The sequence below is a fragment of the Micropterus dolomieu genome, linkage group LG01, assembly GCF_021292245.1.
Source record: "Micropterus dolomieu isolate WLL.071019.BEF.003 ecotype Adirondacks linkage group LG01, ASM2129224v1, whole genome shotgun sequence".
In the NCBI taxonomy this organism is placed as follows: Eukaryota; Metazoa; Chordata; class Actinopteri; order Centrarchiformes; family Centrarchidae; genus Micropterus; species Micropterus dolomieu.
The window spans coordinates 27,199,133-27,214,243 of record NC_060150.1 but is presented as its reverse complement, the minus strand read 5'-3'; the positions used below and the strand labels follow the sequence as shown (position 1 = coordinate 27,214,243).

The following is a 15,111-nucleotide window of genomic DNA, read 5'->3' as shown; positions in this document are numbered from 1 at the left end:
GTCTCCCTCAGGGTCTGAGATTAAAATGTCCTCTCAGTAACATGACACCCTCACCCTCTGTCTCTGTCAGTTGATTTCTGAAACTGACAGATAGGCTACTCTTAATCAGCCCCCTTAAGGAAATTGTGTGCATAGGTGTGTAAAGCCCTGTTGTTAATGACCACTTGTCTCAGATGGGATGAAACTGGCTAGCTGCCCAAACAAGTTGCCTATCCTGGTACTCCAGACACATTGCTAATTAACATGGTAATAAAAATGTGACTTTGGGATACAAGCCAACATGCTAGCTGCCAGCTAAGCTAAAGCACACTGTGAGCTTCCTGCAGTTCAAAGTCAATTCCTCTTTAAAAAAAAATGTTTTTTCACTGAGATGTCTATGACGATTCTCAGTCATCCAGGTCATAGTTATCCAACGAAGGTTAAAATCAAGGGCAACTGGACTTGGTTTTTTCACTGACTGAATAAAAAGTTGTTATGACAGTTATTGGTTATTTTCTTACGATAAAGCAAATATCATGTTTAAAGAACCACTAATTGATTATACTTAGATTTTACTTACTCAGATTTTCTAACAACAAAAAGTCTGTCATGCTTCTTAATCACTGTCACATCCTGTCTGAAGGTTTACTCTTTAATTGGCTTAATGATGTAATGATGTATCATTATGAAACTACTCAATGAGATCCTCATGTGATAATGTCTGTTGTAATTTGTTAGTGAAACCTTCAATGCAGCAGCGGTTCCAACTCATGCTGAGCCATGAGGCAGCATGTCTGGTCTGTGTGGACACACACACACACACACACACACACACACACACACACACACACACACACACACACACACACACACACACACACACACACGTAGTCTGACCAGCTTTTTTATCCATACCAGATGAGGGATGATGCATACAGTTGAAGTCCTGGAGAAACAAGGTTTAGGAACTACAAATCCCCTAATCAAGCAGATCGCACAGCAGGAAAAACGACTCCGTGCTTCTCTCCACAGCTAAAGAATGAGACTCCAGATAATTGACAATAGTCTTTGCTCTGGCTCAGTATGTGTAGGTGTGGCGGATATGTGGAGGGTCTCTGGATCTGTGCAGCAGTTGGCTCTGTGTTTGACAGGCTGGCCTGCAATACCAGCTTGATCCCTTGTTAACCTCTCTGGCACTTGTTTAGTGCACAGAGTAGGGAAATGTTCACTGTTGGCCAAGAGAAATATACATACATCTCTTTTAGCCTCTCAGATGTGCTTGCACTACAAGCATATCCATCTTACAAAGCCATTCCTTGTAGTCTTTTAAAGGGATGTTTCTTAGTACAATTTATTTTTATTTATCATGAAGTATGGTGTTTATTGGAAGAATGACAATGAGTGAACAAAAAGGGAAGATTGAGACTTTGTGACATTTTTGAAAGCGGCCAGCCAGTATTGTAGTCATCGCTAATGTAGGATGAAAACAACTGTGTTGGATGCTCAATTTATATAACAAGTGCCTAAAACTGTATTGAGTACAGTCCAACTGTTGGACCTGAACCGATACGAAGTTTCTGTTTACCTCATTGTGCTTTTTTGTTCAAATGCATGCTTGATATGTAAGTTGATTTAATCGAAAAAAGTGAAAATCAAATAGCTATAGCTATTGTTTTGTAATGCTTCTAAAAAAAAGTATTACCAAAAAACATGATCTCAACAAAAGTTTAAGAAAAGCATGGGTCATCCTTTAATAGAGTAATTGTGGAGAAACTAATAGGACAGTAACAATGTATGTACAGGGCTCAATGTTAAACTTTTTTGCAACTGGCCCCACCAGGCCAGTGGGTTTGAAACTTACTGGCCTGAAGACAATTTTTACTGGCTCTCCTAACTAAAGTTATTTATCAGTGTTACAACAAAACCAAAGACTTATAAGTTATGTTATACTGTTAACATGCATCAGTTATTAAATACATACTGGATATAAAAAAAATAAACAAAAATGTAATCACAGTCAAATTATAAAAAATAAAAAGGTTAACAAAACAATTTACTTTTAAAACAAAACATATTAACAGACTCAAACATGACGTGCTCTCGCTCCTGCTGACAATCATTTAATAAAAAAATGTACACAGAGCAGCAGACACAAGTCGCCCCTATCCTGATTGAGAGGTCGCCATGGTAGCGACATGTCAATCACAAGGTAGTCCTGCCCTAAAGCATAAGCTGCATTGTCGTCTATTTCCCCTAAATGGGACCATAATTTACTAAATGAACATCATGCTGTGTTGAAGAAGACTTGAGACTAGCGACTGAGACCATAAACCCTAAAGTGTTTACTGAGGTAATAAATCAGCTGAGAAGTAGCAACATTTCACCATTATTTCTGATGGAGCCGGTGTTCTGTCGATTTATGCTACCTATTAAGATGTGCTACTTAGCGGTTCTGCGCATGCGTATGACCCACAAGCGTGTTTTTTTCCACGCCCATAAACCTGTGCAACCTTGCTGTTGGGAATGCCGTCGAGAAAGTGGCAGATCGTCAGTAACATAAAAAAAAATCAGAATACTGTACCCCTGATATCTTACATAAAGATGGCATAATATAGTATTTCAACATGCTTCCCATCTCCGTACAGTACACATGGAGTGAGTAGTGGTGCAATATAAAATCATTCTGTAACGGGAGCATTATTTGATAGGGGATATTAGTCTATCAGAATACGCTACCCCTGAAATTATGTTAAAATATAATCATATAGTCATAATACTGTGAGCGTTATAACTTTATGGGATTGGAAAAGGGAACACATACGGTGGCATTTTTCGATAGGACAGAGCGACTCGATAGACTCTGCTGTCTATTTGCGCTACGGTAGCATTTTTCGAAAAGGCAGCTTAGATTGTCAAACCCCGGACATCTTTTTGCAACTAGCGGACTCTTCCCCTTCTGGCCGTTAGAGAGAATGCAGGTTTAAGTTCTGTCTGCAAGGTTTCACTTTCGACCCAGAGGTTGCCGTATGATTGATATTAGAGAAATAACATTTGACAACCTCTCGTCACGTAACTACAACTCTGGATTGGACAATGGTGCGCGCCATGAGCTGCAAAACAGCTGCAGCATGTTGAGTTTTCTAATTTATTTATTTTTAATACTAATGTTTTTGCACTGGCCCGATTGGGTCACTGAGGCACAACTGACCCCACGTTACGTTTTACTGACCTCGGGCCATCGGGCCACCGTTATTGTCGAGCCCTGATGTAAGTAGGTCAAGCATCACCTTTACTTTGAGTTTCTCAGTACAGGTGATTTAATATGTAGATTTTAGTTCATGTAGGGTTGTGATTGGTCAGTTTTTGGTATAAATGTGGTCAATGGGGCAGTAATGCAACATATTTTTTGTCACAGACTATCCAACTAAAGTTGTTAGTAAAACAAGATTTGACACATGATGTCACCTCTCCTATTTCCTTGTGTTTGAGCAAACCTCTCTTTCGATCTCTGTCAGGGTGGAGTAGATGCATTTTTCTCTCAGAAACAAAGTTGTAAAGTTTTATGGACGTTTGGGTGTTCCTCAGTGTTGTTACAGTGTCTGAAGTTCCTCACGATGTATAATGTGCGTCTTTTAAACCTAATAACTGGTAAGAGCTTCAAAGTTCTTCATGACCATTAAACGTAGCTTTTCAGTTTCCAGTACTGTTTCTTTGTATTGTGCTGTAAACCATGGGCGTGCTCCTATGGATAATAACATGCAGTAGGCCTCCAGTGTGTGCAGTGCTGCATGTACATGTGTAGCGAGGTGTCATATTTCTCACAGGCTGCAGTTGCTTTGGGCAGACAGGGCATCAATAATGCAGAGACCCTGGAGGTGACTTTGTCTCAGAGGAATAAAGCTTCCCTCAGTATGCTAGTTCTTTAGCCCATTACTGTCTGCCTACACACAGAGAACTGTACTTAGCCAACAGTTTTCAAACAGGAGTTTGGAAGTTTTCCACTAGAAGCAATTGGTATTTCCCCCGAAGAGACGTTCAGTCTACTTTTGTGAGCTAAAACAAACCTGGTGAAATAAACTAACCTGGAAAATCAACTATTCTCTCCCACAGAAAGGAGTTTGTCTCACTACCAACATATGATGTAAACTAGCCAACTTGTCTATTAGGTAATTTAGAGCTAAAGAAGGCTTTTATAAACAACCAGTAATTAGCTCCATATGAAATAGCAGTGTCAGCTCCACAGGGAATTTTGACTAGTTGACAAAATCACTAAAGCAGAGCTGCCGAAATTTGTCATTCAGTATTTGTTTACATAAGAGGACATTTCTACAGCCTATTAAGAATGACTGAAAAGTGCAGCGTTGCCATTTAATGAAACAGCACATTCTTCAACTTGCTTTTGAGGTGTGTGAGTGAGTCTGTCTGAGTACACGTGTGCACTACGTGTGACTTTGCAGTAGTATAGGACAGTAGCAGCAGACTTCTATTTTGCATTTGTGCTACTTTCTCCTGATAACAGCAGTGAATGCTTTTGGCAAAGATAAAGAGCTAGAGAGGTGTGTGTCTATCCGGGTGTGCCTGTACATGAGAAACAGAAAGCGTTTGTGACACTAGTGTTTATGACTCACAGGGGAGAGCATACACTCCATAAATCACAGCCGTTATTGTGCCACAGAGCGCAAACTCAAAAAGTGGGAGGTTGAGGGGTTGAAATACTGGGTTGATGTGGGCCTGTATTTATCAAGCTTCTCAGAATTACTCATAAGAACACTGCTAAGAACTGACTTAAGAGTAAAAAAAATCTTGTCTCAAAGCTGTGCTTAAAAGTTAAGTTTTTTTTTATTTCAGTGAAGTGTAGGACTAAATCTTAAGTGTCAGTCTTAGTGCTGATTTACGATACTTTGCTGTGCTGCAAACAGGATTTTGGATGACGATGTAGCCAAGGACCAATCACTGAATAGATTTCCTTATTTAAGAATATTCTCAGATAAATTCACATTGAATGGTGAAATCCCTAAGAGGAGTCACACGTTTAACAATAAACAATGTTCAAGATAATACATTATGATATAGGCCTACACATTAATAAATGAAAGATAAAAAAGTTTATCTTTATATGAGTGCCATCAAATACACCTACTACTCCTGTATTGCCGGCTTTTTGCGTGAACTGTGTTTGCTTCTGTCGGATTACGGGGGGTGTTGTTGGGAAGTCGATGAAACGTGTGACAATGTGTGGAGCTGTAGCCTAAGTGCTATAATTGTTTCCATGACTATTTGGCTTATTGATGGTTGTGACGGCCAAAATCATCAGCATTGCTGCGTTTGTCCTGTGGCAAATAAACGAAGCATCATCTCCACCTTCAATTTAACTGTGTGTGTAGTCAGTGGTGAGATGACGTCCCTCACCAACTCGCTGACAAAGATTATGCCTGCGCTGTCCAACCCCATCTTAATAACTGCGCGTCGTCAAATAAGTCAGAAACATTCTTCCTCTTTTGTGTCTCTGTCTCCACAGTGCCATCACAAGCCCCTACTGGCAGCTCCTAACCACTTGAGAGACCTCTCGAGCTGTCTTAAATAACTGGGAGAGTAAGAGTGATTCTTAGCTTTGAGAAATTTGATAACTTGCTTATAATCTAAAGTTTAAAAGTAGGAGTAAATTTCATGAATTCTCAGCACTTAAGACTAAAATGGCACTTTGAGAAGCTTGATAAATACCGGCCCTGGTGATTCATAGAGAGGTCTGTTCTCCCAGAGGTCAGAGGTCACAGCCTAATGGTGGTGTCTAAACTCTTTGCTCAGTCAGTGAAAGTCTGGACATTAAGCAGTCCTCTCTAAATGGCTTATTCAGATTGTAGCGAGGTTTTGCTAATTATAACAGGGTGTCCGCGGGGTCTTAAAAAGTCTTAAAAGGTATAAATAAAATTTGCGAAAAATGAAGGCCATTAAAAAGTATTAAAAAGTCTTAATCGCCTTTTAACAAGGTATTAAATGTTGAAGATACTTTTTTCAATGTGAAAATCCTGTTTGTCCAAAAGTTTGTTTGCTAAAAGTTTAGGTGAACGTATTTATTTATACGCAGGCGCAGGGAAATGGCTCATTCTAAGGTAATAAAAACTTAATTATGTAAGGTCTTTATACACCACTGAAAACATAGTTATGGATCTTATATTGCATTTCTGTCAGTAGATCCTCAGAAGTACACCGGACCTTTAAAGCAAGTCTGGAGATTCTCTTAACAGAGGCAAGTGAAGAAGGAGTCAGAGCTGCACCATGGTCATGGCCTGCTGCTGGACAGCATATGTGTAAGGTGTCCATGGCCAGAACCATGAAGACCCTGCCCTGCAGGTTGACCAGATTAACCCAGATTGCTACATCAATGTATGTGGTACTGTATTACTGAAGCACCTTGCAGACACCTCCTGAGCTTAGAAAACCCACATTTACTCATCATGTACGTAACCTTCAACAGCTTTCTGCCCATACCATAATCTGAACCCTGATCAGGCAGTCCCCAATGCGGCAAAGAACCTTCACATGAAACACATTCTTCTCATCATAAATATAATATATAAGTATTTTTTTATGTGAAATGTGCATACATTAGAGTGAGCAGCAACGATGACCAAATTTTACTAAAGCAAGTTACTGTAACTTCAGTCAAATTGGAGAGTGGAAGGACTGAATAAAATCAGAAGTTCAGCTGAACTCTGGCATGAAATTGCCATGAACAGATGTTGCACATCACTCTCTCTCAAACATCTTGAAACATCTAAGTGTGAAGGTATTTTAACATGTAGAAATTCTGCAGTGTCCATTGCCATTCATTTCCATTTCTATCTGTGTAACAAACTACACGGATTTTACTTGAACAGCGCCTTTGACAGTGAAGTGATAATGATCACAGTATTGTTCTTCTGTGTGACTCTTCTTTTGTCAGCAGCTTGTATACTTGCCACATCTCTCCCACTTTCTCAGTTTACAGAGGAGGTTTTGTTGGTGCCAGCCTTAAAAATCACAGACATGATCGCATTGCATCTGTCCCGGAAACTGCTGCTTGTGGTCTGTGCATCATTTTGCTAAAATACCCCAGCTGTGACCGGCACCTCTCTTTTGCATTAACTGTGTGGTGCTTTCAAAGCTTGTGTGACTTAACGGTGACGTTTTTTTTTTTTTTTTTAAAAGCACTGACCCCGACGTGATTTGAACACGCAACCTTCTGATCTGGAGTCAGACGCGCTACCATTGCGCCACAAGGTCCTGTGGCTCAGCAAATTTGACATATAGTACATATAGCCCCTGAAACACCTCCCCCCCCCCATCCCCCCCCCATCACCCAGCTAATGCTGCAATCATAAAACACACACAGGCATATGTTCTCTCTTTCTCACACACACTTTCTTACACCCTCCTCCCTCCACTGGCTTCCTCTAGGGCACCAGTCTTTGTGTGGTCTTTGACAGGAACAGGGAACCTACTCTGGTACAAAGACACAGATAATGGGTTAAAGAGAGCTATTGTCTGGGCTTATGTCGCAAGTGTGTGTGTCTGTGTGTGTGATACGCAGAGAACAACTACTTCTCTGTTCCCTTCACCTTACACAGTGAATCAGATAAGCAGATACCTGATCAGGCTGGGGTAGCGGTATGTTACTCACTCAATGCACAAATTAATGAGTAAAGCTCACTGGGGCAGGAGCTAAATGACTTGCAGAAAATAGACATGGGCACACCATGCATATCTGCTCACATATGCTCTGCTGAATACAGAAGTCTTTTAACCTGCAGATCTGCTACACATGTAAACAGATCTTCCATTTACATACTTGATGTGATACTTAACCGGCTCATTTTGCACTACTGTTGCTCCATTTGCTACACTCTCATGGCATTAAAGTAAAACCAAGTATGCTGTAGATTTATTTGCAGTTGCATTCGGCACTGCTACGGAGAGACAATTCAAGCTACTCCCCAAACCTTTGCGCTCTATAGTGAAGTGTAGCCCCATTTTAATGAGTTTATGACTCTAGTGACAGGTATCCTAATTATAGTCACACTTGGTTATAAAGTTCTCAAGTACTTTCAGTATGTTGCCATACCTGTCAAGTGTCATATTTTAGGTTTTAATGTTGAAGTGGTTTCATTGTGACATGGGAATCTCATCTCATTGAGTATCACAGTATCAAAGAAAATAAAAAAGCGTGCAAAATTCAAGTTCCATGATGTTATAGCACTGTGGAGTGTTTCAGTTGCTGTTCTTTAGGAGTTGTATGGCTAACCTTTCGAACACTGCCTGACCAGAGCACGTTGTCAGAGGTTCAGCTCGGGATAAAATGTTGCACTTCACAGGATCAATGTAACATAGGTTAAACTGGTTTCTACACGTCAGTAATCCTTCTTCTGTTTGTAGTAAGATGGACGCTGTTCTCACATTTCACTCAGGTCTTCATCAAACCCCACACATACATGGCTCAGATTATCAAAGCTGTACTTAACAATTGTACTTGCCAGATATGTTTTGCTCCTGTGGTTTTTGTCCCTTTGTTAATGAAATAATGCAGCGTTGGTCCATTGCCTCTGTTTTAAAAAAACTAATTATGTACTGGGAAGGGAAAGCCTTTTATTTTCAGACTGTGATACTTGGTTGCACTTGAGAACAAAAGTATGGACATCTGGTTTTGTTCCTCTGATGCACATGATGTTTTCATGGCAAAAATGACCTCAATGACCTCAACAGACCCAAACAGTGTTGAGAACGCCCTTTGCCACAGTCAAAGTCAAGATTAATTTTCAGTCTGTTTCATCTGTTCTAAGTGCATGAAACCATGCATTGAAAAAATATATCTGTAGTTGTAGGGAAACAAAAAAACAGAGTTAAAAAACACAGAAAGCTACATAACTGTGCAAGAGCCAATCTTGTGTAACATGTTGATTTAGTAGGAGAGATGAGCTGAGGTTGATTGAGGAGTGTGCTAACACTTTATCAACATTATGGCTGTCCTCCCTACCTGCTGTTACTATACGCTACCGTAATACAAATGAGTCTGTCACAATGCACACTTTGTTGGAAGCATCAGCTCCTTCTGGTTTCTGTACTACATTCAAAATTTAATAGGCTTGATGGTATGTAAGTTCATTTGCCAAAGCTACACTTTCATTGCTCCTAATCTAATGCCAAACTCAGATTTTCAATGTTAGCAAGCATTTACTATACAGTATACATGGCAGTCTTTATAAAGTTATTGTTTTAAATTAAAATATAATTCCACTATAAATTAATCAGATCACGTAGCATATTTCAAGATCATGCTATGGCTATCAAGCGAATTTTTGTGAAAAGCTGAGTTGCATGGTGAACAAATGAGATTCCCACCCATCAATGGGAAAAATAAGTATGAATTCAACATTAAAAGACACGTCCTACATATTCTCAACAGTAGTACAAGTCTGCAGGAATGGAAAGAAAGAATGATACTAAGAAGTAGGCTAAACAGGGGATTTGACCTTTGACCTCTGGTTTTTGTGAGCTGAATGGCTAACATGACCAGCTGTATCTTCCTAGGAGGCCTTACTAATACTTACCACCAGGGGGGAAAAAAACCTTTAGCCGTGCGTGTGTGTGAGTTAAGACCTTGGCATTTACACCAAAGCTTTGAGAGATGACCCCTAAAACACAAAATCCAACCCAATCCCAGTTAGTGATGACTTCTCTGCTAATGCTCTTGTAATGAAGAATCCTTGAACTGAATCCTTAAGTACTGCTTTTGGCTTCACTGACGTAAGGCTCCAACATCATTTTAACCAAATCAAATCTAACCAGCGCTTGTCAGCGTCAAATGCTTTCCTTCCAACTCAAGTGTATTTCTGGAGTTAAGTTATGTAATTGCAGCTTCTCTCACGAGTCATATTTGTTCCTAATAATCCATCCAAGGAACAAATCAGGATGAGGACCATGCCAAACAGATATGGAGCATGTCAACATTTGAACATGCCCCCCCCACACACACACACTGTGGTGGTAGGCCTATTGTAGTTTGGTTTTCCTATCAAAATACCCTATGTTCAATTTTAGTGTACATCCTTTAACTCTCTATCTTTCTGCAATGGCTGCATTGTTTTTTCAGTGGCCCAACTAACATGGGAACTACATAATTCTCTCTTTGCTTCCGATGTCTTGTCTTGTGTCCTTGATAAACTTGCCATCTTTCCCTCTTAATAACCTCAGAAGGGAGGAAAATACCACACAGTTATTACCCTCATGATTTGGACCATTTTGCTGGTGAACCGCGTTGGAGTTCAGTACAACAGAGCCGTGCATGAAGGCATTTAACCACAGACCCGAAAAGACAGCTCAGTGTAGGAGGAGAAAGCATGGAAGAAAAGAGACAGAAGGAGGAAAATGGAGTGAGAACAAAATACAGACAAAGAGTGAGGAGACTCTTTCCTAACATGGTGAAGGAGGAAAGATAGTCACCAAGCTGAGTGGTTTCTCTTTAGCCTCCTGCGTGACTGGCTGGGCCATCATGCCTCAGTGCTTTAGGCTATGAGCTGGCCAAAGTCAGGCTGAGGGGGAACAGGGAGGAAAGAAGAAGACAAATGGAGAGAATGACTTTTATTTATTTTCAACTTTACAATTTTATTCGTGTAAAGCTCCACAAACTATACTGCACTATAACAGTATACTATAGTATTAACTACATATTTTGTCAAAATTTAGTTTAGACATGAATCTGACTTTTTGACGCCTGCTTTATGATGAAAAATATATAACATAGAAATGCATAATTTGCATAATCAGCAACTGCTGGTTTGGTAATCTCTGGACCCTAGAACCGACAGAGAAACAGCAACCTAGGCAGCTAAAGTGAGACGCTATAGCTAGCTGCTCAGATAGGTGGAGGAGTGGTTTCTGTGCAATGAAATGTAACCATACAAACTGATGAATATCAACCTTATGTTGTGCCTGTATTACACCTATTCTCTTTCTACTGCCACATGGAGAAAGGTTTGAGCCAAATGCTTATTTTGCAGGCTATCCAGCAGGGGATTAAAATATTTCATAACTGCTGTCATGATGTCAATCCATAACCATGTCAGAGTGCTGACTGGGTCATTATGTGAACCACATGGTGATTAGATCAGCTGATTCCTAAGGAGACAGAAGCTGCTAATCCCTTTGGTTTGGCAATGCTAATATGTTGTATGGCTTTACGTGCATAATGCCTCAAATCCCAAGTCTATATGGTGCAAATAAAGCTGATCTCATTACAGAGCTAATACTCTCTCTCTTTTTTTCTTCAAGGACCCCAGCTACTGGGTTCAGGTCCACAGGTTGGAACATGCAGATGGAGGCATTTTGGACCTGGATGACATGTTATGTGATGTGGTGGATGACAAAGATAGGGTGAGTCAAAGTGTGTTGAGAGAAAAAGGGGAGCATGTGTTTGCATATTTTATTTATTTGTTTATTTCCCCAAACTGTCATTGCTGCCTGTTCTCATTTCCATTCACCTTTTCCTTGTGCAAAACAGCTTTTGTTGTGTCTGCACTCTGAAAGTCTGTGCATAAGACTTTGGCATTATTACAGAGTGTTTCACTAACATGTGCTTGTCATTACACCTGTCTGCTTTTACTGTCTCATCATTACTAAAACATTACAGAGCAGTAAACCACTGCACACCGCCATGTTCTCTGTTTAATCTTTTCAACCTACTGGCAGTCCTCCATTGCTTTCATGTAATCGGAGGGTTGAATGATGCAGTGTAGTCTTCTGTGTTACATTCAAGGCTGGACTTTGATGTGTGTATTACAATGTTTGTCAGTGGCCAATAGGAGTGCGTGGGCAAAATCTATGTCAGCGGCAGCATGATGTCACACTACCCACCCCACCCACTAGACCAACTGTAAATAATTACCCACAATCCCACTGCATCCTTCCTGTGGGAATAGTGCTGACTACACCTGAGTCACTAGCTCTTTCGCTCTAATGTTGGGACAGTTACACCTCTTTGTGTCTTTGTGTTATAGTGAGTGGGAAGTGGTTTAAATGATTTTTCTACCAGTTTTCAGTTCAGTTAAATTGTTGAATGAAATGAATGGTGGGTGATAGTAGACGTTACTCCACAGTGAATACATGGTTGCTAACGTGAAATAATTACAATAAAATATCAACAGAACAACAGCTAATGACAACATTAAACAGACAAACCTTTGTAGTACAACAATGATAGTCATTTACTACTACTCACCATAGTGTATCCTGGTGTAGTGATAACATGAATGATTTATCTGGTATTTTCATCACTTCAAAGATACCTAAGTTTAAAGCCTCTAAATGGTGATGAAACGTGAGTTTCATTTGAAGGTGGTATCTTTGATTCCTATCTGCCAGCATCTTTTCTCAGGATGTCTGATGTCATGGAACCACTGCTATCTTGTGTCCTTCGCAGGAACACTGCGTGTTTTGTGCTGCTGTTTCATGATGAAAAGTGCATTTCCCATGTTTGATATCTATGGTTTAAAGAAGTTCAGTGAACTGACAGGAGCTCTGAATAGCTGGTCTGTTTGGTTTTGGGCGTGCTTTTGTACATGAATGAGAAACTGAGTGCATGAGAGAGAGGAGAGTATGTGTGCATGTGCATCTACACAGCTTATGATGACTATGTGGTAGGTGCCATGGTTACGCACCGGGCGGGATCAGGGGTGGGAGCAGCTGTTTGGCACCTGCTGTCTGAAACACTCCTTTCTCCCTTTTTCTTCTCCTCACCTCATCCATCTCCTGTGGTCCTGTGGTACAGACAATGTGCAAAGAAAAAACAAAGAAAGAAACAGTTATTTTTCTGGCAGTTACAGCAAACTAATTGAAGATTAGATGGCACAACAGTTCATATTTTCTACTTTTCTTTGCCATCTGTTTAGATGCTGTGAATACCTGCGACCCCTGGTGGCTGCTTGGGCTCTTTACATCTCACTGATCACACAATATTGAAATTATTGTGAAATTCTAAATGTTATGTTATAGCTCTGGAGTGTACTCTTTACCTGGATTGTTCTGTCAAACCCACAACACGAACAGTCAGCCTGAAACCAAGCCAAACAGTGATAGTAATGTGACAAGACTGGCATGCTGTAGTAAAACTATGCTGGTAGTTGTTGTAAATGACAGAGCTGGATGTGGGCCAGTGCAACTAACTTTACACCAGCCTTTGTCTGTGTGTGTGTATACGCACATTATTTGACCTCAGTTTGTGTGGGTGGTTGTTTCTTTGTGTTTATGTGTGTATAGTTGTTAGTAGTAAGTCCAGTTTGTCCAGTTCTTTCCATCAGCCACTGCCTCCGTCACTGTTTTACTCTACTGACAGGCAGGATAACAGTCAATCAGACCTGTTCATTTTAACCTGTTAATGACAATGCTGCTCTCATTAATGTATTATTGGTATTGCATAGGCTTTGTGGGCTGTGCTGGACCTAGATTGATGTTGGTCCACTGCTTTTGGACATGTCATAAATAAAGTGTACTGTCTTCTCACTTTGTGATAAAAACCTAATTTATTATCTTTTTTGTTTTTTATGACATTGTTGCACTTTTGTGTTTCAACCATTCTGAATCTCAGTGGTATTACAGTTTACTTAACGTAAAAGAAAGAATACATTCAGCCATTATAAACTGAGATGATAGCAGTACACTCATTTGAAAACAGAGGCTCCATTAGTGCTGTGTCATTCACTTGTAGTCAACGTTTCAAATGTATTAATCCACTAGTAATTAATTGTTGTTTGCATTGCTTCCAGGTCATTTGATGATGGAGCTGAAAGCTCGCATAGTAGAGTAACTTATAAGCCACACTTAATTAGTTTTATATCCCCTTCATGCGAGATATGAAGACCTTGTGTAGAATGCGTCAAGCAGTTGACAGCAAAGGTTTAATGGGCTTTGTCAGTGGAGTGGGTGCACTCCTGTTTTACCTTAAAAGGCATTGACCCCGACGTGATTTGAACACGCAACCTTCTGATCTGGAGTCAGACGCGCTACCATTGCGCCACGAGGTCCTGCTTATTATAGAACCATAATAACTCTTTGCAGCTTCACGTCTTTCCTCCTGTCTTCTCCCTTAAAAAGTAGCCTAGTGGACAAATTTGTACACAACTATCTCAGGCACATTGATGTAAATGTCAGCGTGTGCAGCTGCAGCTAAGCAGCATACAGTTTTTTCAGCTCATAGACAAAAAACCTGCCAACAGACTGATGCTCCTTACTATATACTGTGTACTGAGTGTTGATATCCGCTGTTTGTGTTTTTGCTGTAACGATTTCTGACAGATTTAAGTGTAAATCAATGAGTTCACATGTACCATAGAGGAGAGTTAGTGTAGAAACTACTGTCACTTTGCGAGTTTTGGTGCCTCTACTGTTGGGAGCACCCAAGCCTTGTGTGTGTGTGTGTGTGTGTGTGTGTGTGGGATGTGTTGCTCTGGTTCAGTAGTCAGATTATCATGTTGCGAATCATATGCAGTCATAGAGCTGCATGCTACAGCCTGTCTTTCTCTGCTCCACAGGTCTTCACGTTGATTATCTAGCTTCCAAAAAGCGATTTATGCTGTTTGTTAGTTTTGGTCTTGTGTTACACAAATGTCCCTCTTGCTGTTCCAGGTTTGGCTTTAGTGTGAGGTTGAGATCTATGTCTTTTTATTATATCTATTACTAGTGATGCTTGAAGTGTAGTGCATGTTTGAATAATAGTCAATAGATTTTTCAAGTGTTCATGGTGCACTACTGCCACCAATTGGACTGAAGTGTGAAGTAGTGGTTTGGCAGAGGAGTAGCACATTTTCCCCTCATAGGCCAGGTGACTTTTATAATCCAGATCTGTAGGGGGCTGAACCTTTTCAGGTGCAGAACTAGCGGTGGAACTGAAAACAGTTCCTTTATTGTGCACAATTGGTGTATTGTAAATAGTAGCACACTGTATGAATAGCAACCACTATTTATTGTGTTTAATTTTAAAAAGTACCAGACTTTAAATTAAAAAACAAATTAGTGTTAGGGTTAAGGATAACAATACAAACACTAGTTACTACTACTATTTACAACAGGAATATCGTCGGGGGGGGGGGGGGGGGGGGGGGGGGG

At 40.3% G+C, this 15,111-nt stretch overlaps 2 protein-coding genes and 2 non-coding genes across 6 annotated transcripts in view; 2 read left to right on the top strand and 2 right to left on the bottom strand.

Annotated features, from left to right (window-relative positions):
* Window positions 1–15,111, top strand: part of LOC123979295 (partitioning defective 3 homolog) — a 387,436-nt gene that overhangs the window by 29,505 nt on the left and 342,820 nt on the right. Inside the window, exon 2 of the mRNA XM_046063165.1 lies at window positions 11,284–11,385. Coding sequence (XP_045919121.1) covers window positions 11,284–11,385 — 102 coding nt within the window. The remainder of the gene's footprint in view (window positions 1–11,283; window positions 11,386–15,111) is intronic.
* The window catches only part of LOC123979218 (WD repeat-containing protein 37-like), a 1,096,407-nt gene that overhangs the window by 873,941 nt on the left and 207,355 nt on the right, over window positions 1–15,111 (top strand). The gene's annotated exons all lie outside the window — the stretch shown is intronic.
* On the bottom strand, window positions 7,171–7,242 carry trnaw-cca. The gene has a single exon. It is a non-coding gene; the product is annotated as a tRNA-Trp (tRNA).
* trnaw-cca lies at window positions 13,959–14,030 on the bottom strand. The gene has a single exon. It is a non-coding gene; the product is annotated as a tRNA-Trp (tRNA).